This window comes from Glycine soja, chromosome 9 (genome assembly GCF_004193775.1).
Source record: "Glycine soja cultivar W05 chromosome 9, ASM419377v2, whole genome shotgun sequence".
Taxonomy (NCBI): domain Eukaryota; kingdom Viridiplantae; phylum Streptophyta; class Magnoliopsida; order Fabales; family Fabaceae; genus Glycine; species Glycine soja.
The window spans coordinates 39,117,213-39,140,606 of record NC_041010.1 but is presented as its reverse complement, the minus strand read 5'-3'; the positions used below and the strand labels follow the sequence as shown (position 1 = coordinate 39,140,606).

The window sequence follows — 23,394 nt, the reverse complement described above, 5'->3', positions numbered from 1 at the left end:
TGCAGGATTTTTTTATATGCATGGCAATTCTCTGTTTACGATACAAGTCATCAACCTGGCAAGGACATTCACTACTACAAAAAGCCTTTTTTAAGACACGCACTTTACGTCGGTTGTATAAGGAACCGCTTTAATAAGTGGTGCGGTGGCATTTTTGAAATTATTGGCTTGCAAATGGCATTTTAGGACGCACATTCTAAGGCGGTTATTGAAAACCGCCTTAGAATGTTATGTTTCTTATAATTTACGCCGGTTTTTAGTAAAAACCCGTCGTAATTTTCAAAATAAAAAAAAAACAAAACCGCAACCTCGTCGTCCTCTGCTACGAACTCCTTTCTTTGTTCTGCTTGTCCTTTCTTTGAACCCTAGCACCGGTTTTTCAAAACCCGTCGCAAGAGAAAAACGCGGTGGTAATTCATTGAACTTGAAAAGAAGATCTGAATCCGAAATCACTTCAGCTCTTCCATCATCCTCCTCTTCTCATTCTCCAAGCCCCTCAGCTTCCTCCCCAAACACTGCAAGAGAGATCTAGAGGCAACAAATCTTCTTGATGGAGCTTTAGAGGTGACAGATCTGTTCATAGATCTCTCTGGTGTTCCTGCTCGTGTTTGTTGCCATAATTGGAACCAGCACGGCCTCGAAGACGACAATCTCGTAGGGCTTTTACCAGAATAGAAGTCTCTGGTGTTTCTGCTCATGTTTGTTGGCATCGTCTGAACGCGCCACCACAAACCGTGCACCGCTCGTCGTGCACTGGTGGCCTCCGCGAGGGGTTGAAGTCTTGAACCCTAAGTAGGGAAAACTGTTGATTCTTACAGAGAGTCGTAGATACACCTGCGAAGAAGGTTCTTTTATTTATCACTTTATCTTCCCTCTCTGTGTGTTTTAGATTTTGACGAGGAAACTGATCTGTTTGTTGTTGATTCTTGTAGAGGCGAAGTAAATTTAGGAAGGTCTTGGAAATTCGAGGTACAGAGGCATGGAATTTTGTAAAGTGACTTTTAAAATTTTGAATTCCTAATTTGGCTTATTTTTTTTTGTGATTTAACAAATTCCTTGATATTATCCTTTGTTAATATACTCCAAGTCCAATGTGTCCTTTCAAAATCAATGTGGCCGCAACATCAAGGTTTTTGGGTTTATCATGACCACAACACAATCACAGTTATGGCCTCATCAGATGCGGTTGTCTGCAATTTCCCATTTTCCCGCAATCCTGATGAAACCACAATTTGAAACCTTAATTATATTATATTGATTAGACTTATTTTCAGTAGTCATGAGTTTTTTAAAAAATGCTTGCACTAGCCATAGATTTCCACTAACATTCTCTTCAAGTTTCTGCAACTGTTTTCTTCCTTCTCTGTGCATCCCCCCTCAATACAAAAAATAAAATCTATTTATCCCAAATTTTGTTTGTTGACTTTGCTGGGCATCCTTTTGCTCATGAATTTAATAGGGCCACACTGGCTGTGTCAATGCGGTGGCTTGGAATTCCAAAGGTTCGTTACTGATATCTGGATCAGATGATCAACGGGTATGGCACATATTTTATGTCATTTGTAGTTCTGTAGTCTCATACACTAGAATGGGAGATTCTTTTTTGGAAATATATGAGAAATGAACTTTGACATATTTTAGGGTCCATGAAACTATTGAATATGTTTTTTCATATAGAATGTTCCATTATAAAATTCCCCTGTCTTCTTGATGGGCTAAAATGAAGTTTCTTTGTCCATGATTAAATGAGAGACTTTGACATCTCTGCCACTTATTGTGCTTGCTTCTAGTTCTCACACAGTTGTGATTTATTTTCAAACCAAGTAGAGAGAATGATCAAGAAGCATCAAACTACAGAGAATAATTCTTTTGTTTGTCTTACGTCTTGTTTTGCCTGATATAATTTATAATTATTGAGTCATGACTAGTTTGAAAAGTTCAGTTCTAACTCTCAAAAGGTAGCAAACAGACTGATAGAGTCATGGAGCAAATGATTCCAGCCTCTCTGTTTTTGGTTTATACTAACCCTCTTAGACTGCTTTAGCAGCAGAAGGCATTGAATTGTTTTTCTGAAATTTTGCTTGATATTGTCTTACCTAATTTGGCTTATTTTTTTTTTTGTGATTTAACAAATTCCTTGATATTATCCTTTGTTAATATACTCCAAGTCCAATGTGTCCTTTCAAAATCAAAGATTAGTCTTGTACGTTATATCCAATGTCATGATGGCATCAATATCCAATCCATGATGACTTTGTAGCCAACATCATAATGAAGCTCCCACATAAAAAAGCCACTAAATATCAACTAGGAAGAACCAGACCGTAGAACAAGTCTGTAGTTGGATAATGTACAGAAGAAGAACTGTTAATATTCTTTGAAAGCTCTAGACATGGTTATATATATATATATATATATATATAGTGTCCCATTATATCTATCAATCGTTGACCTTTCCATACAGATTAATTCATATTGGAGTAATTCAAGTGTCATAACTTTATCGGATGTCATAATTTGAATGCTTCTCACTATAAACTCTTTAGTGGGGTTTAGTGTATCACATGCTCTACATCAGTGTACTGACAAATTATAAGGTACTACTAGTTGATAATTTTCATGACATCAGCCAATTTCACATCACATTATTGGAGGAACTTTCCAATTCTTAGAATGTCTTAGATCACATATATTATATAGCTAAGAAATTATTTACTTTTTCTGGTAAATGCCTGGAGCTGGGAGCATGCATGTATCAGAAGTTGGAGTTAGGTTCAGAAAAAAAGTTAGACTCTAATAATTCCACAAAAATAAGAATAGCCCGAAGATCTCTATAGTACATTGCTTTCTATTTTTTAGCCTCTTTTTTATTTTATTTTATTACTTTCTATGGCGTGGTTTTGCCTTTTTGTTTGGCCTAGTGGTAATGTCTCTGTCACTATTTTATACAAATTCCACTCAAAAGATTGAATAGGCCTGGCATTTTCTTATTAGTGTACAACATTAAGTGATTTTCAAAGTTCCCCACTAAAATGAGATCCCTTCAGTAAATTATGCATTCTTCATCTTGATTGATTCCACCTCGAATCCAGAAAATGAACTTTGTCAATCATGATACCTTTAGTAACAACATATATATTTAGGGTTCTATAGCCAAAGAAAAAGAAAACATCTGGCCCTCATTTCTCTCTGCACCAGATTTTTGTCCCTGTTTGAAGTTCTTTTAACAGAAAATAAATTAATAATTGTGCATTTGCTGATATGCATAGAAAGGCCAGAACTTGATACAAGATGCATGGAGTTAGCAATATGTTTTAGAAAAATGAAATATAAAGATAAGAATATATATATATATATATATTAAAAAATTAATATATTTATGCCAAAAAATAATATATTGAATTTAATTAGTAAGTGAATTATTTATAGTAATTAATATTTATGTAAAATATAAATTAAAAACAAAAGAGAGTATTTCTGGGGTAGTGTAAAAAAACACAATGAAATAACACCCTAACATCTCTTTTAAAAAGATTAGTTCTTATAACATCCTTTTAAATCAAACAATATTTTTTCTTAAATAATGAGGAGATCATCAAATAAAATTAAATATACTTTTATAGTTAATGCTATTAATTTTATTTTCTCTTTTTCGGCTAGTCAAGGCCACCCATTGTGTACATATATTAATTATGGATTTAACAAAGAATTAAGCCGATACATAAATATTTTATAAAAAGAATTATTATAAATATTAATATATATTTATAATTTATAGGATATCATTATTTTTTTAATAAAATTTTACTTTTATACATATCTATGTGATTTTGAGGTCAGTCACCATATGTATGAGGTATTCGTAGTTGGAATCAAATTGTAGAGGAAATGTTATTGGATATTATAGAGAGTAATGATGTGAAAGCCTCATTGTGTCAATCCTGAATTCACGAGTTGAGACGATATATGATGAAGGACTATACACTGATGGCATGTGCTGTAGTGATATGAAGAGTTAGACTTTGGTACACTACAAGAAATATGGTATGGATAAACAAACTTGGGACGAATTTGTTGCAAGTCGCAAGACCCCGGATTGGCAGGTAACATGTTTGTTCAATTTAGTTTAAATTTCTTTAGAAATGTACATTTTTAACAATTAAATAAATGCAAATAATATATTGTCAATGACAGGAAATTCGGAAAAAGGCAAAGGAGAGTCAAAAATACAATGACTGCCCCCACGTACTGTCTCGTGGGGGTTATGACTTGCTTGAGAAAAAAATGTTAGATGAGAAAACAAAGCAAAGACAACAGCAGGCACTTTTGACTGAGAATCCATTGTCTGATCTGGAGGAGCCGCCATCTCCCATTAAAAGGCACGTGAAGTGGAAAATGGCTAGAACCAAACGATATGGCCAGATGACATCAAAGGCAGCAAAAGAAATTTCGGATAGAATTGTGAGTTGCAGCATGATTATAATCAATTTGGAACTAATTTTTGTTTGCTTTATAATTACTACCTCATTAACTCTTTCAATATGTTGTGCTTGTTTTAGGACTCGTTAGAAGAGCAGACGACACAGGGTAGTTTTGTTCCCCATGGTCGGGATGACATCTTGAATACGGCCATTGGCAAACCGGAACATCCAGGTCGAGTTCGTGCAGCGGGATCTGGTATGACCCTTACTCAATTTTATGGTAGGGCAACACGTACGTCGAGTAGTTCCTCAGCAACACTAATGCAACAACAGTGGGCTGACATTATTGGAAACATAAAGGAACAAGTAAGGAATGAATATGAAGAACAACACAAGAGGAGTCTGGAGGAATTTAAGAAGGAGTTGTCCAGTCAGATCTTCATTCAATTGAGTCAGATGGGATCACAATACTCTCCCCTTATTGAGGTGGATTTACAGGCATTGGCTGCACGTCTTAGCACTAAAGGAAGTAATGTAGAAACTGCTGATGTTGACCCATCAGGCGACAAAAATGTGAGCTTAAAACCCACTATGGGGTTATACGTGCAACGACAAAATACTACAGTGTTGGTGGCCTTGGGGAAAATATGTGAGGGTGGATCAGCCATTCACAATGTCACTTATGCTGATGATGTTGTGAGGGTGAGTGTTGACAAAGTTATAGAAGGTGATGCCGAAGTGCCCTTCCCGACATCAGAGATTCAATATGTCAAGCAGGCTCTTCAAACATTCATTGCATGGCCAACAAATCTTGTGAAAAAAGTGTCACATGAGGTAAATTTGGTGTTATTATATTTGCTGCATGACATGTTTACATGAATATATGTTAGTTTATGAAATTATGTAAATTGTTGTTTTCATTACACAATTAGGAGTCCGATACTAGTCCAAAGAAACTTCCTGAAACAGATGAAAGAGGGACGAATGATTTTGACCATGATCCGTTGTGTCAACTGATTAAGAGCCTATATTTCATGTACGACACACCTGTTGAGTTGAAGTGGGATGGCAGCAAATTTGGGCTTTCAAATGTTGATGCTTCATTCTTCTTGACATTCTCTGATGTAAATGAAATAGTAGCTGGATACAAATGTTTGAACATATCTATACTACAGTTATGGATGTTGTAAGTAAATTTAATATGATTCATTGATAAGTAGTATTTTGTATGCTATGCATCAGTATCAATTTTTATGTATAATTTATCAAAGCAGGTTTTTGGATGAGTGGAGCTCTACTTTGGGTCATGCTTCCGTGTATGGATTCCTTGAGCCACAATCGATACACAATGCAAAGGATCGACGTGCTGAATGTGAGCATTACTTACAAGCATGGCTCAAGGAATCGCAACGAGAGGTGTACCTAGGAGCTTACTTAAATCAGTAAGTACTATTAATTCAAATGGTTATAAATAATGTTGAAGTTCTACGTACCTAATACTTGTTTCTTGTAGGGGCCATTGGCAACTGGTAGTACTGTGTCCTGCGACCAATGTTGTTGCATGGTTTTGTTCGTTACGTAAGAAGCCTGATACTCATATCAAAACTGCAATTAACAAGTAAAGTTTTGTATTGTCCCTCATATCATGCAGTGTAATATTTTGTGTCAACCATTTGTTATCGTCGTATAGATGTTGATCATGCTATTATTATAAGCAGTGCAATGAAGTCAGCAAACACAACCGCGGATGGTACAAATAATCCAGCAACTCCTAAGTGGGTTGAAGTCAAGGTTAGTGATGCAATTAATCATTATTTTCCAGTATTGATCTTCAAATGATAACCTCAATACAATTGTTAGATCGAATTATTATTTATATTGAATGTAGAGCCATGTACAAAGCGGAGGGTATGAGTGTGGCTACTACGTGATGCATTGGATGTGGAACATCGTCGGTGGGGGTTTAAAGAATGATTGGAGCATGGTATGTTCGGTTTAACATCTTCAAATTACTATTTTAGTAGTATTTTCATTCATTTTACATCTTCATTAAATACACCCTTTGTATTCTTCATATTTTGTAGTGGTTTCTTGATGGAACGGCGTTAGACAACGAAACAATTACAACGATTCGCCAGAAATGGGCAGCATATTTTCTTAAAGTTCAAAGCATTCAATGTACAAAGTCTTAGTTGACATAGGAAATCTTTTGGTTATTGTGAACATTACTGAGACAAATGTCACTATATTGGCTTGTATTTATTTGGAAATATATTTATGAAACTTTGTGTTTTGTTGTCTCTACCGCTTACATTTTTGCTATACCGCTTATTCTTTTTTTTAATAAGACAGCAGACATAAAATTCACAAACTTCTAACTGCTGTACATACTTATTCTTTTATAACTATAAAGAAGCAATGCTTCTTATTGGCAATGAGATTTCTTTGCCTCTATCAGATTTAAAGTGAATGATGGGGAGGACAACTACACAACTCTTCCAAGAATAGACCCTTCTGTGAGCCAAAGGATCCCGACACAACATGGTAATTTTACATTTTTTATTTATTTGTGAATGAGTTTAATTTTTCCTTGTTGAGGCTTTTGCTTTGTAGGCAGAATAGCTGGCCCTAGGCAAACGACTCCAAGAAATTGCACAATGATTGGGTTGTAATTTTAGAAAATGTGAATATCCTAAGAAATTGCTTTGTAGTTTTTTCACCCAATTATATTGTGTAGCACTTGCTTCTTGCAATGAACTTATATGTAAAGATTTCTTTCTTTACTGGTTTCTAGGAGACATTTTTGGGGCACACCGGTCCAATCAGTCGGTGTTGCTTCTCTGCATCTGGAAACAATATTGCCAGTGCTTCTCTGGATGGAACTGTCATGTATCTTTTTGGGAGTTGATGTGAAGTATCACTTTAGTGGCAAAATAGAATAGCTTTCATGTAATTATTAGTCTCAATTACTTGGCTGTAGCATGTACTCATTTGCCACTATTTAGATCCCTTGTGTGTAGATATATTTAGAGCAAGCATCAAGTTAACATAAAATGATACACAATTAAATAAAGAAAAAAAGAAATAAAGCTTAATGCACTCCAATACATTTTTCTTTTCAAATTCCCCTTTATATGTTTTGCATCATTAATGCTTCTTTTTAACCTTTATATGAAATCTCTCAAGCAATTTTGCCTTTGTTTGCTCTGCATGTTTTAATGAAGGATATGGACATATGATACATCAACTCCAGTGTCTAGAAATGCAACCATATATTGCAGCACTGAAATTTTGTCACTTGACTGGGAATGTAAATCAGACCGCTTGGTATGTGAATTGATTTATCATGGTGATTGAGTTTATTCAGTTGTAATGATTATGAGATGAGATTATGAATTAAATTATTAAGTTGTTCCTCTTGATAAAAAGCTTCTTATAGGTACATCCGATGGGTGCATTAAGGCATGGAATGTGGATGCAAAGAGAGTTGTCTGTGACCTCAACACAACCGAAGCATTTCCAAGGTATTTCCTAATTATATATTGGCCTAATATGTTGAAGGTCCCTGCAAATATAGTAGTTTTTGTTTTTAGTCCCTATAATTTTTTTATAACTTGCAATGTTCGTTGTTTTTGGTCCCTGTCGTGAACTTGTTGTTAACATGTTTTACATCTTTGCAAATATATCTTTTTTAGTTTTATGTCCCTGCAAAATATAACAATTTTTTGTTTATGGTTCCTACACAGATAGCAGTTTTTGTTTTTAGTCCCTACTTTTAGGTCCCTATAAAATATAAAGGTTTTTGTTTTTAGTCTCTACTTTTATGGCAGTGACCAAAACAAGTGATGGTGAATATTGTTGGGATAAAAAATAAAATAATTGCAAGGACTAAAAACAAAAATGGCTATATTCGCAGAAACATATTTAAACCTTGTATATTTTCCAGGTTTCTGTGTATTGCCTTTTTAACTCTCCTACTTGTGGTTTTACAGTGTATTGGACATAAAGTGCAGTCCTGTGGAACCTATTTTTGTGTCTGCAGCAGCATCTGGAGGGTATTTGTTAAATTTCTAAATATTGAATTCTTTGTTGAACTAGTAATTTAATTTATTGATTTGATCCTCTGTTGTAACTTTTAATAAAATGTTAGTCTTATTATGATATGTATGTTTTGCTGTTTTGATTTCGGACATAAGGATGAACTATGGAATATGAGGACCTTACTTTCTTTGTAGGGCTGGTTCTAACTATATTGACAACCTGGGTTTTGCTTCACTTACTGTGTGGAACATGAAGACATGGAAAGCCATGGTATGTTCTTCTTTGTATAAAATGTTTTATGTTTATGTTGTTTATGGCTATTTTTAATTTTGGATTTCATAAAGACAGTCCTTCCTCTTGGAGAAGATCCACCAGCAATTACTTCTCTATGCTTTAATCACAATGGAAAGATTTTGGCAGCTTCTGCCATTGATGGAATGATTCACATGTTTGGTATCCTTAATTTTGTTCATTTGATTGTTTCCTTGGTTTGATATACTTAGTGATTAATATGTGAAGTAAAATATAATGTAATTTTGTTGCTGTTAAACATATTTCCAATATAATTTGATTTGATTGTCATATTTCCATATTTCTATTGTTATTTGATTTCTTTCTAATTTCTCTTAATTCTTTAGTTTCTAATTATTTATCAATAATATCCATCACACTTAAATCCCCACAATTTCAACAATTGGTTGCATTTATTAAGTTATATCTTCCCTTGCTGGAGTTGCCAATTTGCTGGGATTTCTTGTTCAGTGAAATAAAATGGTGCATTTCTTTTAAAGATAAATGTATTTAGAATGTTCTAGCAGTGGCCACATGATTTGACAATCATGTCATCCTTAACTAGTCGAAGACATGTCTGCTGGTCTACAAATCACTGGCTGGCCTGCACATGATTCTTCCATCAGTTCAATTCTGTTTGGACCAGATGAGACTAGCATTTTTAGCCTGGGCTCTGATGGGAAGGCAAGTATTATAAATTTAATGTTATTCCAGCTTGTGAAATGGGTTGTACATTTATATTAATTTATTCTTTGTTGTCAGATTTTTGAGTGGAGTTTGCAAAATCAAGGTCAAATCCTGTGGTCGAGAGACTCTAGTAGGTATATTTCTAGTTTGACACCTTACACTTAGATGTACACTGTTTCTTTTTTCTTTTGTGCGGCTCAAAATAGTTTTTATTAGCCAAATGCAGGAAAATTTGATGCATGAAATAGAGGATTGTCATATCAGACTCAAGAAGTAAACAGACTTCATTATTTATGAATAAATTATAGAAATAATCTGGTTTTTTTAGGCCAGATTTTAGTACAAACTTCAACAAAGACAGGGTTTCTCCCTAACAAGGAATTTCCTCTTTCAAAATACCAGAAATTCCAATCAAGCATCTTAATTGCCTTCTACAAATTAGTCACACAACCTATATATAACTATCATGCAACATATAAATGCCTAATCCTAGATAACTTCCTAATACAGAATTATAACATCCTAATTACAATTTGGGCTTTGGGTCTAACAACTCAATAATATAAAATTGGTTTGGAAGGTTAGGATTGTCCGAGTCTTATAATGACTATATTGGCCATATTTTTTTTAGTCGATGTGGGGTCCCAATATTATAAGTGTAAATATTTTATTTAGAGTATTTGGCTTGCTTTCTAAAGCATTTTTATCCCGGTTCCTCCTATCCTTGGTTTTATACTTGTTTGAAGAAATAATTCACAGCATGACCTTTTTTTTTCCTTCCATAGGTTCTGTTACCCCCTCAATGATTCAAAATATTGCAGACATGAGATGGCATTAGATGCAAATGGGAGGAGACTCTTGGTAACATCCAGTTCATTTAGAGCACCCATATACCAGGTTAATGATTCGTGGTGAATTGTGATTAGACCATTGCCTTTAGGGATTATAATTATATAATTATCCATACATTGGTTTGACTTGTTACACCCAGTAAATTTTGGCTTTGAATATATCCGGTTATCTTGTTAGTTATCTGGAATTGTTGTGTCTGGTTGTCTTGTGTCAGGTTCATGGTCAAATATAAAATAAAAAATGCTATAGCATTGTTGTTTCCTTTAGCTTAAGCATGTGGCAGCCCTCCTTGAATTACAGTCCTAGCTTCTCTGTAGGAGACTCCTCACTATACAGAGAGCCTTGGTTGAAACCAGGGTTATCCTATCTTGTTGAAACATCTAGTGTCAAGGATTAACGCTTAAACCTTGAAGTTTATAACTAGAATGGTAATTTTCTTATAATTCCCCCCTCAGTGCTTAAACCTATTGCTGAAATTTATTTTAGTTATCAGACTGGGACAATAAGGATTGAATTCTTGATCACTAGGTCATGGAGATCTCATGCAGTCATACCATGTTAAGTACTAACTTTTAAAGTCTTACAATTTTTAAGTAGGCCCATGAGTATTTTTGATATCTTGCAATTTTGTCCAACTAGTTAAAATGGGCCATGGCTCATGTTTTGTTCTATATCTAATTAAACATTCCAGAAAATTTCAACCTGGAGACTCCTGGTCCCTAGGCCGTATCTTATGAAATGCCTTAACCTAATATAAGGCCAAACAAGTATATCTTGAAGACTCAAAGATCTCGACAAAAGGTTAGAAAATCTAGCTTGCCTTAATCCATTTATTATTAAGCCACTATTACAATATAATATTGGATTAATAGAAGAATTTTTTTTTATTGAGTACACAAAATTACAATACTATAATTTTTTTGTATGTTTCTCTATAATTTTCAAAATAATATTTTTTTTAGTTTCTTAATTAATACATGTTAACAAGACTCATTTGTAAAAAAAGAAGTAAAGTAAAATAGAGTGATATTTTATAATTACTTTTATAAAAATAAAATAAAAACTTAACTTCACAAACTGAAAACTATTTCTCAATGGAATGTTTTCTGAAACAATGATTTTCTTTTTTTCCTTTTGTAATATAGAAAACGGTATTGTTATTTTGCCCAGCAAAAGTTCAATTGAATGTAGTGCAAAGCAACTAAAAAACACATTTCCATCAAAACTCTAATCTGCAGCAGCCAATATCAGCTGGAGGACTAAAGTCCAGCGGCTTGACAAGCAAACAAACAGAAGGCAAGTCTTGCTTAAGTTTGCTTTCTTCCATGACTCCGTCTTAAATGTCTGCCATTCATTTCTTGGATTGCGTCCATGACTACAATCTGTTCGAACTATTTCCTCAACCAAATCATTTTGCTCTCCTTGTGTTTAATTTCAGCAAGATTTTGGACTTTTATGTTTTCTTCTGCTTTAATCAGAGGAACAAGGCGTGGGTTTTCCTGCACATTTAATAGGTTCATTTTTTCTCACTTAAATAAAGCATTTCTTTTCTGTGATTCGTATTTCTTTCAGTTTCTGTTTGTGTCTCTTCTTTTGTTCACTATTTATTACATTTATTTGTTGCATTGTCTTCCTTCTTGCTTCCCATTTGCCAAGTGAGTGGAAAGGGGAAAAGAACAAGTTTTGCTTCTTATGTTTGCTTCAATTTATTTGAGTTTGAGATATTTAGGGCTACTGTAGAATCAGCTTCATATCTTCTCAACTTCGCAATCCAAAAGTTAAAGATAGATATATAATATAGATCATATGACATAACGTAATGCATACTTAATAGAATATAAATAACCCAATGCTCACAACCTCACACATTGCTTTTAGCTGTTGATAACTTTTTATAGGGATATAGTCTTTTTATATTGTATTACGATTTAGGAGATAAATATGCATCTTATCTAAACAGTAAATGAAGTTTGCGTCTCCATTATCCTCATCAAAGAAAAGTGGGAAGTCTGCTTCCTAGATGTCAACCATAGTAGCAAAACTGTCTAAATGAGCTTAAGTGCTATCGTTTGAAGGCCAAGAAAAAGATGAATTCCCCAAATCCAGAAGTTAGAATTAGATATAAGCTTGAAAAGGTTGGATTTCATTGCGACTGTAATTTTTAGTTTAAAGTTTTGTTTCCTGTAGCTGTTGTACCTTGCTTCTTCAATGTTGTTGATAATTTACTTTTATGATTTTATGATCTATGTTTTATGACATCCTCCAGTTTTCTAGCAAGTAACAATGGTATGAGCATTGTCCTGGTATTCACTAAATTAATGTGGCTCCCCCTTTCTTTGATGTATGGGCATTGAAATAACAAGAATGTTGCTACATATGGATTTGTATTTGAAATACCTCCATGAAATTCTATTTTCTATTTGGGGAAGTTTCTGTTAAGTTATATTTTTCTTTGAGACATTACTACTTCGAATATATTTTTTTCCAGTTACCTGGCTTGTTAGTATAAAATCACAATATACATCAACTTCGATAATAGATATTTTTAACATGGCCATTCACCTCATAAGTACAAACATGATTTAGTGCCTTAGATAGGCTGGAAAGAGGCATTATTCCTTTCCTCCTTATTTTTTCCTCTTCTAACTTGCAGTCTTTTATTTTAACTTGGTTTATTTTAACTTACAATTTCTATCTTATTCTGAAAATTTTCCGAAATCTTGATCACCACCCAGCTTTTGTTGTTGTATATAACATGGATACAACTGAAATTGTATCATTTTATCAGGTAAATGTTTTTCATCATGTTTTATTTTCTTGGGTTTTCTGTGTTTTCTGACTCATTTTTACATCTTATCAGAATTCACCAGACGAGCTTTATCTGTTGTTTGAGCAGTTCTGTGACCACTTCCATGCAACATCAAGGAATTCAATGTATATGAATTTCATATCTTCTCATTCAAATAATATCCACGCACTGGAACAGCTCCGGAGCATTAAAGATAAGGCAAGCAGCTCTGCACAGGTAGTGTTGTTGGTTGTATCCTTCTAATCACTTGCCTCCTCTGTCCCTCCCTTCCTAGATAAAAGAAAAAACAAAAGACAATGTACGTGATGTGCTAATGTGTTCTGTGTATAAATTTTGTTTGTAGTTTTGCAGTTTGTGAAGAATATTTTTGAATCAAGATTCATTGTACGTACACATTACTTTTGAATCAAGAATATTTTGATAGAAAAGCTTTATACTCTATGATCACATCCCAGTGGCAAAAATATTTGCTTAGTAATATTCTAATTGATTAAAAAAAAGTTATAGGTTGTATACTTGTAATTGCATTTAATTCCAACCAAGACACGAGGACCAATCAAGTCATGGCTTGAGGAGTTATTTTTGTTACAGGATAGGGGAGGTTATTTTCAGCTATTGCATTTATATCTATTGTAATAGAAAAAAATTACAGAACTTATGGATGACATTCGTGAGAATGTCTCTGTGTTGACACTGCTTGCTGGATATGATTGTAAATTCATTTGCTCATATGATATCAACTAAGCCTGTTGATCGATATACAAGACCAGAATTTACAGGTAAGGAAATTGATCATTTCTATTAAAAAATTGTATATCAGTAAGAAATTTCTTTATTGGTATTTTTTATTTGATAGAGAATGGGCCGTTGGCAATTGATTCTAAACAGGCTATTAATCATATTAAGAGGAAGTATGAGTTGGAGAATATGGAAATTGTGAACAAGGAAAAAGAAAAGGTTCGATATGATTTCCTGGTATTTGTAGAATGTAATTTCCATCAACATGTTTCTAATTAATTTGAACCTTTATAGGCTGACAAAGCCATTGCAGAAATTGAGGCAAAGTGTGGCCAAAAAATTGAAGAATGCAAAGAAGAACAAAGGCAGCAGTTGATGCGCATTGAAGATGAACACACGTTGCTCGTAAGCATAGAAAAAGTCTTGAATTTGAAATTATTGGCTGCTTAGAAATATTCTATCATTGCATTCTATTACATGGGATCATAAGTGTTCTGATTTGTCTTTAGTTATATTTTTAATTACTTAATGTTCTAATTAATTGAAAAAACCATTTTTTTAAATAAAGTTACTATCTGATTAGTATTTGTTAGAGATGCAATATAAAGTCATTCATGTATCGTTACCTAGCAGCTTGAGCTTTTTGGATAGTTTGTTAATGACATGGTACGAAATTCTCTATGACTATGTGGTCTAGAGATCAAAGCATTGAGGTGTGAACTTGAAGATGAGTGTCAGAAGCTGGAAGAGGAGTTGCATCTTCAAAAATCCAAAGTATGGAATACCCTGATATGATAAATTAATTTCTTGTCATAATTTTTATTATTATATTTATTCTTTGGAATATATTGCAGGAAGACAGGCAAAGGGCTTTGTTGCAGTTGCAGTTGAAAGTGATGAGTGACAAGCCCAAAGAGGACCAAGAAGTGAATTCAAAACAGGTTTACTTGTGTTTCAATCTATTTGTTTGTGTCTGTCTTCAAATGGATGCCATATTTGCTAATTTTCATGTTGGGATACCTTTGGTAGTTTGGTTTGACAGGATATTCCATTATTTCAGAGCTTCCTAATTTTGTCTGGTGATGGTGTGTTTTTACAAATGCTAAAATTAAGATAGACTCCATGCTATTACTTACTAGTAACTGTTTCCTGGAATTCTATAATTTGTTGTCTCAGACTCTCAGTCATAGCCTCTGCCAGGGAATAAATACCTTGAATTCAAATGTCAAATCAGACACTGCATTCAAAGGCGGTTATTACATAATAACCGTCTTTGAATGTTACATGGTAACATTCAAAGACGGTTATTATGTAATAACCGTCTTTGAATGTTGAACATTCAAAGGCGATTATTATGTAATAACCGTCTTTGAATCTCGAGGAGATGTAACATTCAAAGGCGGTTATTACATAATAACCGTCTTTGAATGTCGACCAGACGTAACATTCAAAGACGGTTATTATGTTATAACTGTCTTTGAATGTTGAACCAGACACTGCATTCAAAGACGGTTATTACATAATAACCGTCTTTGAAAATTTTTCACTTTCAAAGACGGTTATTATAATAACCGTCATAAAAAGCAATTGCGTTTCAACGACGTTATATACAACGACGGTTTACAACCGTCGTTAAAAGCACTTATTAACCGTCGTAAAAAGCCATTTTTCTAGTTGTGATTTAGGGTTGACTACGAAAAGTAACAAAAATATTGAGGCATTGCTTAAAAATCATGCTGCTCTAACTCTAAAAAGGTATAGATTATCATATATCAAGCAAATGACCAACAACTTCAAAGTTAAACTAGGACAAGGTGGTTTTAATACTTTGTACAAAGGAAATCTACCCAATGGTAGTCTTGTGGCTATAAAGATGTTGAATGTATAAAAAAATGGTGAATATTTTATGCGTAACACTCCCTTTATCATAAAATAAATTTAAAAAATATTTTATTTAAAAATAAATAGAATTTTAAAAAAAATATTGAGATTTTTGTAATTAAATAAACAAGGAGAAATAATTTTATTAATAAAAATAATTATTTTAAGGTAAATAAAATAAATGTGTTTTTAGAAAATAAAAGAATGTTATATCTATTGATCGGATAGGGAGAAAATAGAGTTTATTTTTATAAAATAATAAAATAGAGAAGAAGAAAAATATAGTAAATAATAGGTTTAGAGTAGCCTAGTCATAATTTTTACTCTTTCAAACTCCTCTCTTTTTCCTGTATACATTCAAACATGTTCCTGGACTCGCTGTTTGATTGTTTTTAAATTTGGGCACTAGGTTCAGAACTTATTTTCACATATTTTTATCGTCAAAATTTGCGAATTAATATTAGTAGAGAGCAAAAATTTCCTCGCATGGAGACAATGAAATTGAGGCTTCAATCTCTTTTCCTTCTCTCTAATGCTTGGAAACCCTAGAAGAACAACCAAAGTAAAAACTTGAGGAATCTTAGTGAATCGTTAGAGATATCACTATCGCTGCCAGACTATGCACGTGATCCCACTTAGAGGTAAGGATGTGTTATTCATAGTTGGGGAATAGTGAGAATATGTATATGGATCCTTAGAGGATCAACTAAGATGAGTTTTTGGGTGTTTATGAAATTTTGATTCTATCTTTACAACTATAATTGTGAATTATATATGTTTGACAAACCAATTGATGATGTCCCCTTGTGAAATTAGTGTGAAATTAATGTGTTCTTGTATTGAGTGTGAACCCTAGAAATCGAGTTTTTTTTCTAATTAATATGAATTGATGAAATTAAGTAAGAAGAGATTTAGCGTAAGAAGGACTGGGATATTGATTTTGTATTTTTTCTCTGTTTGTGCTTTTTAGGATTTTTTTTATATATAGTTTGAAATTAATATTATAATTTGGAATTAGAATAGGTTAACAGAATGACATTCTCGATTATTGTTTTATTTTTAATATTTAGTATGAGTTTATATATTGTTTCATATTGTTATTCTTTAAAATTGATCAAAGTCTATTTAATTTTCAGGTTCGTCTAAATTTTTAGTGAATCTTGGTGTAATTTTGTTTAATTATATTTCACTTTGTAAATTCATGATTAGAATATTTGCGTGTTTTCACATTACACTTGTATTCTAACACTTAAAACTTTTCATGTTAATGTTGTCACTCTTCTTGGGTTCTGTTTGGAATGCCACATGAGAGCTCTCATCTATCAATTTATGCCCAATGGTTCCCTTGAAAAGTTCATTTATACAAAAGAACCAGAAACTCTTAGACCCTTGAGTTGGGATATTATATATCAAATTTCAAGGGGCATAGCTCGAGGGTTAGAATACTTGCATAGGGGATGCAGCACTCGAATTTTTCATTTGGACATAAAACCACGTATCATTTTTCTGGATGAAAATTTTAGTCCAAAGATATCGGATTTTGGGTTAGCAAAACTCTGTCCTAGGAATGAAAGCATTATTTTTGTGTCAGATGCAAGAGGAACAATGTGTTGGATCTAGAACATTAATCTAGCACACATCAAGCAATGAAAACTTGAATCACACACACAAACTCACCAAGAAACTCACCAAGAAGAATGGAGAAGATGAGCAAGAAAGAGATGGAGGAAAAATAGAATAACGGAATTGCACACACGTATATTTTTTGAAACGGAAAAGTATTTATCTCATAACAAAAATGTTTCCCCTTATTGTGAAATTACACTTATTCCCCTACTTATATCAGTAAAAGACAGAATTACCCCTTTCTCTAATACTCTCCTTTAATTCTGGATCTACCCTTTAAACTCAACATTACAATAACACTAGAACAAAACAACAAATCACAGATACAACACCCTCACAGCACTTAACAGAGATCTTCACTGCACTTCAATCACTCCCAATCTGCTCCTTAACTCTTTGAATTGATTAATCTTCAATGGTTTAGTGAATATGTCTGCTACTTGCACAGTAGTTGGACAATACTTAACACTTAGCTTGCCTTTTGTCACTTGCTCTATAAGGAAATGAAATCGTGTTTCAATGTGTTTGCTCCTCCCATGAGCAACTGGGTGTTTAGCTAGATTGATGACAGATTTGTTGTCCACCATCAGTGTAATAGCACCCTATTCCTTCATCTTCAGCTCACATGAGGAGAGAGCCACCACTTGTTCCTTCTTTGAACTCCACGAGATTGGGGCATCACCATAGAAGAACACATAACCTGCTGTGCTCTTCCTATCACTCTTATCTCCACACCAATCAGAATCACTATATCCCAGAACATTACATTTTTTGGCAGCACTGGGAAACAGAATACCATAATCGAGAGTACCTTTCACATACCTCATTATTCTTTTGGCAGCACGGAAGTGAGAAAGTTTAGGATTCTCCATATATCTACTAATTAAGCCAACAACATACAATAAGTCAGGTATAGTACAACAAAGATACCTCAGTGAGCCCACCATTTGTCTATACAAAGTTACATCTACTTCTTCTTCATTAGGATCTTTCACCAAGTTCACACCAGTGGCAGTGGGCGTGTCTGCAGAATTGCAGTCAACCATTCTGAACTTCTTCAGTACATCTCTTGCATACCTCCCTTGATGCATGATCACTCCCTCATCAGTTCTCTTGAATTCAATTCCAAGAAAATAAGAAATAAGGTCCAAATCAGTCATTTCGAATTCTCTCATCATTTCTCCTTTAAAGTTGGCAATTTCAGTCTCATTATTTCCTGTCACAAGCAAGTCATCTACATACAGGCACACTACAATCAAGTTAGTAGTATCGCTGCCCTTTATATAAACACCATGCTCAGTTGTACATTTGAGGAATCCAAGCTTCATTAGAAAGCCATCAATGCGCCTGTTCCAGGCTCTAGGCGCCTGCTTTAAGTCATACAAAGCCTTGTTCAATCTGTACACCTTCTCTTCACTTCCTTTTATTTCAAACCCAGGTGGTTGACTCACATAAACCTCCTCCTCTAGAGGACCATTCAAGAAGGTTGATTTCACATCCATATGGTGCATATGCCACCCTTTTTGACTTGTTATAGTAGTAATAATTCTCACTGTCTCCATTCTTGCAATAGGTGCAAACACCTCCTTAAACTCAATGCCAGCCTTTTGCAAGAATCCCTTTGCCAATAGCCTGGCCTTATACTTGGAAATCTCTTCTTTCGGATTCTTTTTTACCTTATAAACCCACTTTACTGCAATAGGTTTTTTCTTAGCAGGCAGAGGCACAAGTTTCCATGTATTATTCTTTTCAATAGCTTTCAGCTCTTCTTTCATAGCATCAGTCCACTTTGTGTCATTCATTGCTTCCTCCAAGCTCACTGATTCAGATTCAGCAAATAGAGCTAAGTGTACTAGCTCACCTTCCTCCCTTATTGCTGAATCATGTATCAATTCATAATCCTGTAACCTGCTAGAGGGTTGTCTAGCTCTCTATGATTTCCTTACTCCTCCTTGGTCACTGTCATCAATTACTGCAGCAGAAGAATCACTTGGCTCATCAATAGAAGCTTCAATCACAACTTTTGTGGGCTCCTCTACCATCTCTTTATCCCAATTCCAGTCCTTGGATTCATCAACTACCACATCTCTACTCACGAGCACTTCTTTGGTTACTGGATTAAACAATTTGTAACCACCAGTGGCATGATAACCCAGCAGTATCATTATCTCACTTTTGCTATCTAACTTCTTTCTCAACTGATCAGGCACATGTTTATAACAAATAGAGCCAAAATTTTTAAAATGACTAACCACTGGTTTGTGTCCAGACCATGCTTCTTCAGGTGTGATTTTATTGAGCCTTTTTGTTGGGCTTCGATTTAGCACATACACTGCAGTGGAGATAGCCTCTGCCCAAAGAAATTTTGGTAGCTTCTTTCCATTAAGCATGCATCTGACCATATTCATCACTGTTCGATTTCTTCTTTCTGCTGCACCGTTATGTTGGGGAGTGTAGGGAGGTGTCACATCATGCACAATACCTTCCAGTTCACAGAATTCATCAAATTCATTGCTAGTATACTCTCCTCCATCAGTGACTATAGTTTTTTTTATCAAGAAACCAGTTTGTCTCTCCACCATTCTCTTGAACTTCTTGAATACTCCTAGCACTTCACTCTTTCTCTTCAAGATATACACCCACATCTTCCTAGTGAAATCATCTAGGAATGATACAAAGTATCTACTCTCACCAAGAGATTCACACTGCATTAGGCCACACACATCAGAGTATATCACTTCAAGCTTTTCTCTTGCCTTAGTTTCAACAAATTTCTTAAAAGACTCTCTGTGTTGTTTAGACTCAACACAATTTTTACATAATTCTTTTGGTACATTTATCAATGGCAGCCCCCTAACCATGTTGTGAGTATTCAAGTCATGCAAGTCTCTAAAATTCAAGTGACCATATCTGTGATGCCACACCCAATCATCTTCACTCACTACTGTAGCTAGGCATTTATGGCAAAGTGCTTCCAGATTGGCTCTAAATGTCCTGTTTCTAGACATAGAAACATCAAATATCAAATTCTTTTTATCACCTGAATCAAACAGTTTAAGTTTTTTATCTTCCATAATCACCTTATGGCCTTTCTCCACTAATTGTCCTAGACTGAGCAAATTGCTTTCTAGTCCAGGTACATAGAATACACCTGATATGCAGTACTGTGTACCATTCGACATCTTAATCATCACATTTCCAACTCCTTCTGCTAGCATAGCTCTACCATCAGCAAACTTGATTCTATTTTTCTTGCTTGCATCAAAGTTGACAAGCCATTCTTTATGACCAGTCATATGTGTAGAACATCCTGTGTCAAGGTACCATTCATCAATGGTGCACATTTCATCTGCAGTAGCCACCATGAGCATCACTAGCTCATTTTCTTCATCATCACCTTTGGCAAGATTTGCCTCATCACCTTGGGAATCCTTCTTCGCATAACACTCATCTGCAAAGTGTCCCCACCTATCACAATTATAACATTGGATGTTCTGTTTATCAAACCTTTTCCTACCACCTCTTCCTCTACCATTGCTACCACCTCGATAGTAGCCTCTGCCCCTGCCTCTCTGCGACTGATCAGGTTTATTTTCAACATTATTCTGGCCTCTTCCACTACTAGAAACATAGCCACTTCTTCCTCTATTGTTCCTACCACGACTTCTTCCTCTGTTACTGTCGCCAGAATTCTTGTTACTAGATTGAGCCAATAAGGCTTGTTCAACAATTTTCTTCTTATTTCTCTCTAGCAATCTAAGTTCTCTAGCTTCTAGTGAACTTTGCAATTCTTCTAAACTCATTTCACTTACTTCCTTGGATTCCTCAATTGCACATACTATATAATCATATTTTTCCAACAGAGATCGAGTAATTTTCTCACAAATTTTTCCATCAGTTAGAGTCTCACCTTGTGTGGCCATCTGATTGATGACTACCTTTACTCGTGCAAAGAAGTCAGCGATCTTCTCATTCTCTTCCATCGTCATTGAGTCAAACTGTCGTTGCAACACTTGAAGTTTCACCTTCTTGATTCGATCTCCACCAGCATAACATTTCTCAAGTTTATCCCAGGCCTGCTTCGCTGAGGTCGCCTTCGAGATCAGATTGAAATTCGCATCATCTACACTCTGATGCAGAAAGAATATTGCCTTCGCATCCTTCTTCTTGCTATCCTTGTATGCATTCCTCACTGCCTCAGTAGCGGGTTCTGCTGGTTTCGCCGCTACGCCATTCTTCATTACCTTCATCACGTCTTGAAATTCAAACAACACCTTCATTTGAATATGCCACCGCTCCCAATTTTTTCCGTCAAGAACCCGCAATTGCGCAGGGACGTTTCCTCCATTTGTGCTCAACTTCATTTTCACTCAATTCGTGTTCAATTCACTGAATCGATGAAGAACACTCACTCACACTCGTGTTTCCCAAATTGCAAATTGAAACCTCACTGATTTCACTCGTGTTTCCCGATCCCAGGCTCGATTAGGCTCTGGATACCAAAATGTTGGATCTAGAACATTAATCTAGCATACATCAAGCAATGGAAACTTGAATCACACACACAAACTCACCAAGAAACTCACCAAGAAGAATGGAGAAGATGAGCAAGAAAGAGATGGAGGAAAAACAGAATAATGGAATTGCACACACGTATATTTTCTAAAACGGAAAAGTATTTATCTCATAACAAAAATGCTTCCCCTTATTGTGAAATTACACTTATTCCCCTACTTATATCAGTAAAAGACAGAATTACCCCTTTCTCTAATACAATGGGGTATGTAGCTACAGAAACGTGGAGTAGACATCTTGGAGGAGTTTCACATAAATCCGATGTTTATAACTATGGAATGATGCTGCTTGAAATGGTGGGAGGGAGGAAAAACATTAATGCTGAAGCTAGTCATACAAATGAGATATACTTCCCAAACTGGGCATACAACAAGCTTGAGTTGGACAATTGTTTGAGACCAGATATGGTGATGACGACAGAAGAAAATGAGATTGCAAAGAGGTTGGCCATAGTGGGTTTATGGTGCACTCAAACGTTTCTAAATGATAGACCTACAATGAGTAGGGTGATTGATATGTTGGAAGGAATTAAGGAAACATGACTTCACTAGAAATTCCACCAAAACCTTTGCTTTCTTCTCCCACTAAATCAGTACCAGAATCTTCCATTCCCTGAAATTATTTCCTCTGCGTTTTTGGTAAACTTTCCAAATTATACTGTAAAACGAATCGCTCTATGCAAAGAAAACATTCTGCTTTTTTCAATAACTTCACTTTTGAAGAGGAATTACAAATATGCATGGCACCATCATATTTCCGTTGCCATATATTTTTCTAAATTATTTCAACAGTGCAGTTGTAAAATTTATGCAGAGGAACCATTTATGTCTTTCCTAATAATAAACGATTAGACATAAATTGGCTTGGAAGTCTCATTGGGTGATATTTCGGATCCGTTTTATTAACGACACAAATGATTTTAGCATTGGTTCTATTCTCTGACACTCTGATTTCATTTACAGTTGGTGCTCATTTGAATTTACCGAAGAAGAATTTTAGTCGGTTAAGTCCCAATAGAAAGAGATGCTTCATCTTCAATTGTTGGTTCAAAATGTATTGCTTAAAAACAAATTTAGACATAAATTACAGTGAAACAACAGCAACACCATTACACCAATTCATAGAACATACTTGGTAACAGGATTATAAAGGAAGATTTCTGGAAACGTTTCTAAAATTAAAGTCAAGGTTAATAATTTTTACCCACCTGTATGAATTAAGACGTATATATATGGTATCATAAGTTTTTAGCCAACTGTATGAAACGAATCATCCTTATAGGGACAACTGAGAACAGAAAAACCAAATCATGAATAGCTGAAGAGAAAATTCAGAGAACCTGTTAATTTGCGTATTGAGACGATCAAAGGTAGACATTGGGTCTAACCAAAGTGAAGCTGTGAAGAAGGAACCACCTAAGACTTTTGCAGTCAATGACTCTAGTTTTTCTCAAAGTCTGGTCAACAAACGTGA

General features: G+C 34.7%; 4 protein-coding genes, 1 long non-coding RNA gene and 1 pseudogene across 7 annotated transcripts; all 6 read left to right on the top strand.

The window, feature by feature from the left end:
* The first annotated feature begins 252 nt into the window (after window positions 1-252).
* LOC114425441 lies at window positions 253-2,154 on the top strand. The gene is made up of 3 exons (XR_003669224.1): window positions 253-845; window positions 933-969; window positions 1,460-2,154. It is a non-coding gene; the product is annotated as an uncharacterized LOC114425441 (long non-coding RNA).
* Window positions 2,155-4,008: 1,854 nt separating this feature from the next.
* On the top strand, window positions 4,009-6,723 carry LOC114367575. Its single transcript, XM_028324769.1, has 9 exons — window positions 4,009-4,103; window positions 4,195-4,461; window positions 4,560-5,255; window positions 5,354-5,607; window positions 5,696-5,863; window positions 5,935-6,039; window positions 6,140-6,212; window positions 6,310-6,405; window positions 6,506-6,723. Exons 1-9 carry the CDS (start codon window positions 4,047-4,049, stop codon window positions 6,611-6,613), a joined length of 1,824 nt encoding a protein of 607 aa, XP_028180570.1. The 5' UTR covers window positions 4,009-4,046; the 3' UTR covers window positions 6,614-6,723.
* A 496-nt stretch (window positions 6,724-7,219) lies between these two features.
* On the top strand, window positions 7,220-8,956 carry LOC114368480 (WD repeat-containing protein 91-like). The gene is made up of 6 exons (XM_028325733.1): window positions 7,220-7,310; window positions 7,646-7,748; window positions 7,851-7,945; window positions 8,414-8,476; window positions 8,657-8,732; window positions 8,807-8,956. Coding segments are annotated over exons 1-6 (489 nt in total). The 5' UTR covers window positions 7,220-7,308.
* A 355-nt stretch (window positions 8,957-9,311) lies between these two features.
* On the top strand, window positions 9,312-10,372 carry LOC114367174 (WD repeat-containing protein 91 homolog). The gene is made up of 3 exons (XM_028324301.1): window positions 9,312-9,437; window positions 9,516-9,574; window positions 10,226-10,372. The coding sequence occupies exons 1-3, from the start codon at window positions 9,327-9,329 to the stop codon at window positions 10,353-10,355; spliced, it is 300 nt and encodes a 99-aa protein (XP_028180102.1). The 5' UTR covers window positions 9,312-9,326; the 3' UTR covers window positions 10,356-10,372.
* Window positions 10,373-12,915: 2,543 nt separating this feature from the next.
* On the top strand, window positions 12,916-14,977 carry LOC114367173 (light-mediated development protein DET1-like). 3 transcript variants are annotated; one of them, XM_028324300.1, is made up of 5 exons: window positions 12,919-13,080; window positions 13,153-13,317; window positions 14,134-14,244; window positions 14,537-14,613; window positions 14,694-14,977. In XM_028324300.1, exons 1-4 carry the CDS (start codon window positions 13,048-13,050, stop codon window positions 14,549-14,551), a joined length of 324 nt encoding a protein of 107 aa, XP_028180101.1. In that variant the 5' UTR covers window positions 12,919-13,047; the 3' UTR covers window positions 14,552-14,613; window positions 14,694-14,977. The 3 variants fall into 3 exon arrangements, with proteins under 3 accessions (XP_028180099.1, XP_028180101.1, XP_028180100.1); XM_028324298.1 differs by lacking the exons at window positions 14,537-14,613; window positions 14,694-14,977 and having other exon boundaries at window positions 12,916-13,080; window positions 14,134-14,380; XM_028324299.1 differs by lacking the exons at window positions 12,919-13,080; window positions 13,153-13,317; window positions 14,537-14,613; window positions 14,694-14,977 and adding exons at window positions 13,801-13,880; window positions 13,958-14,058 and having other exon boundaries at window positions 14,134-14,384.
* LOC114368479 lies at window positions 14,567-22,618 on the top strand (annotated as a pseudogene).
* Window positions 22,619-23,394: the final 776 nt, after the last annotated feature.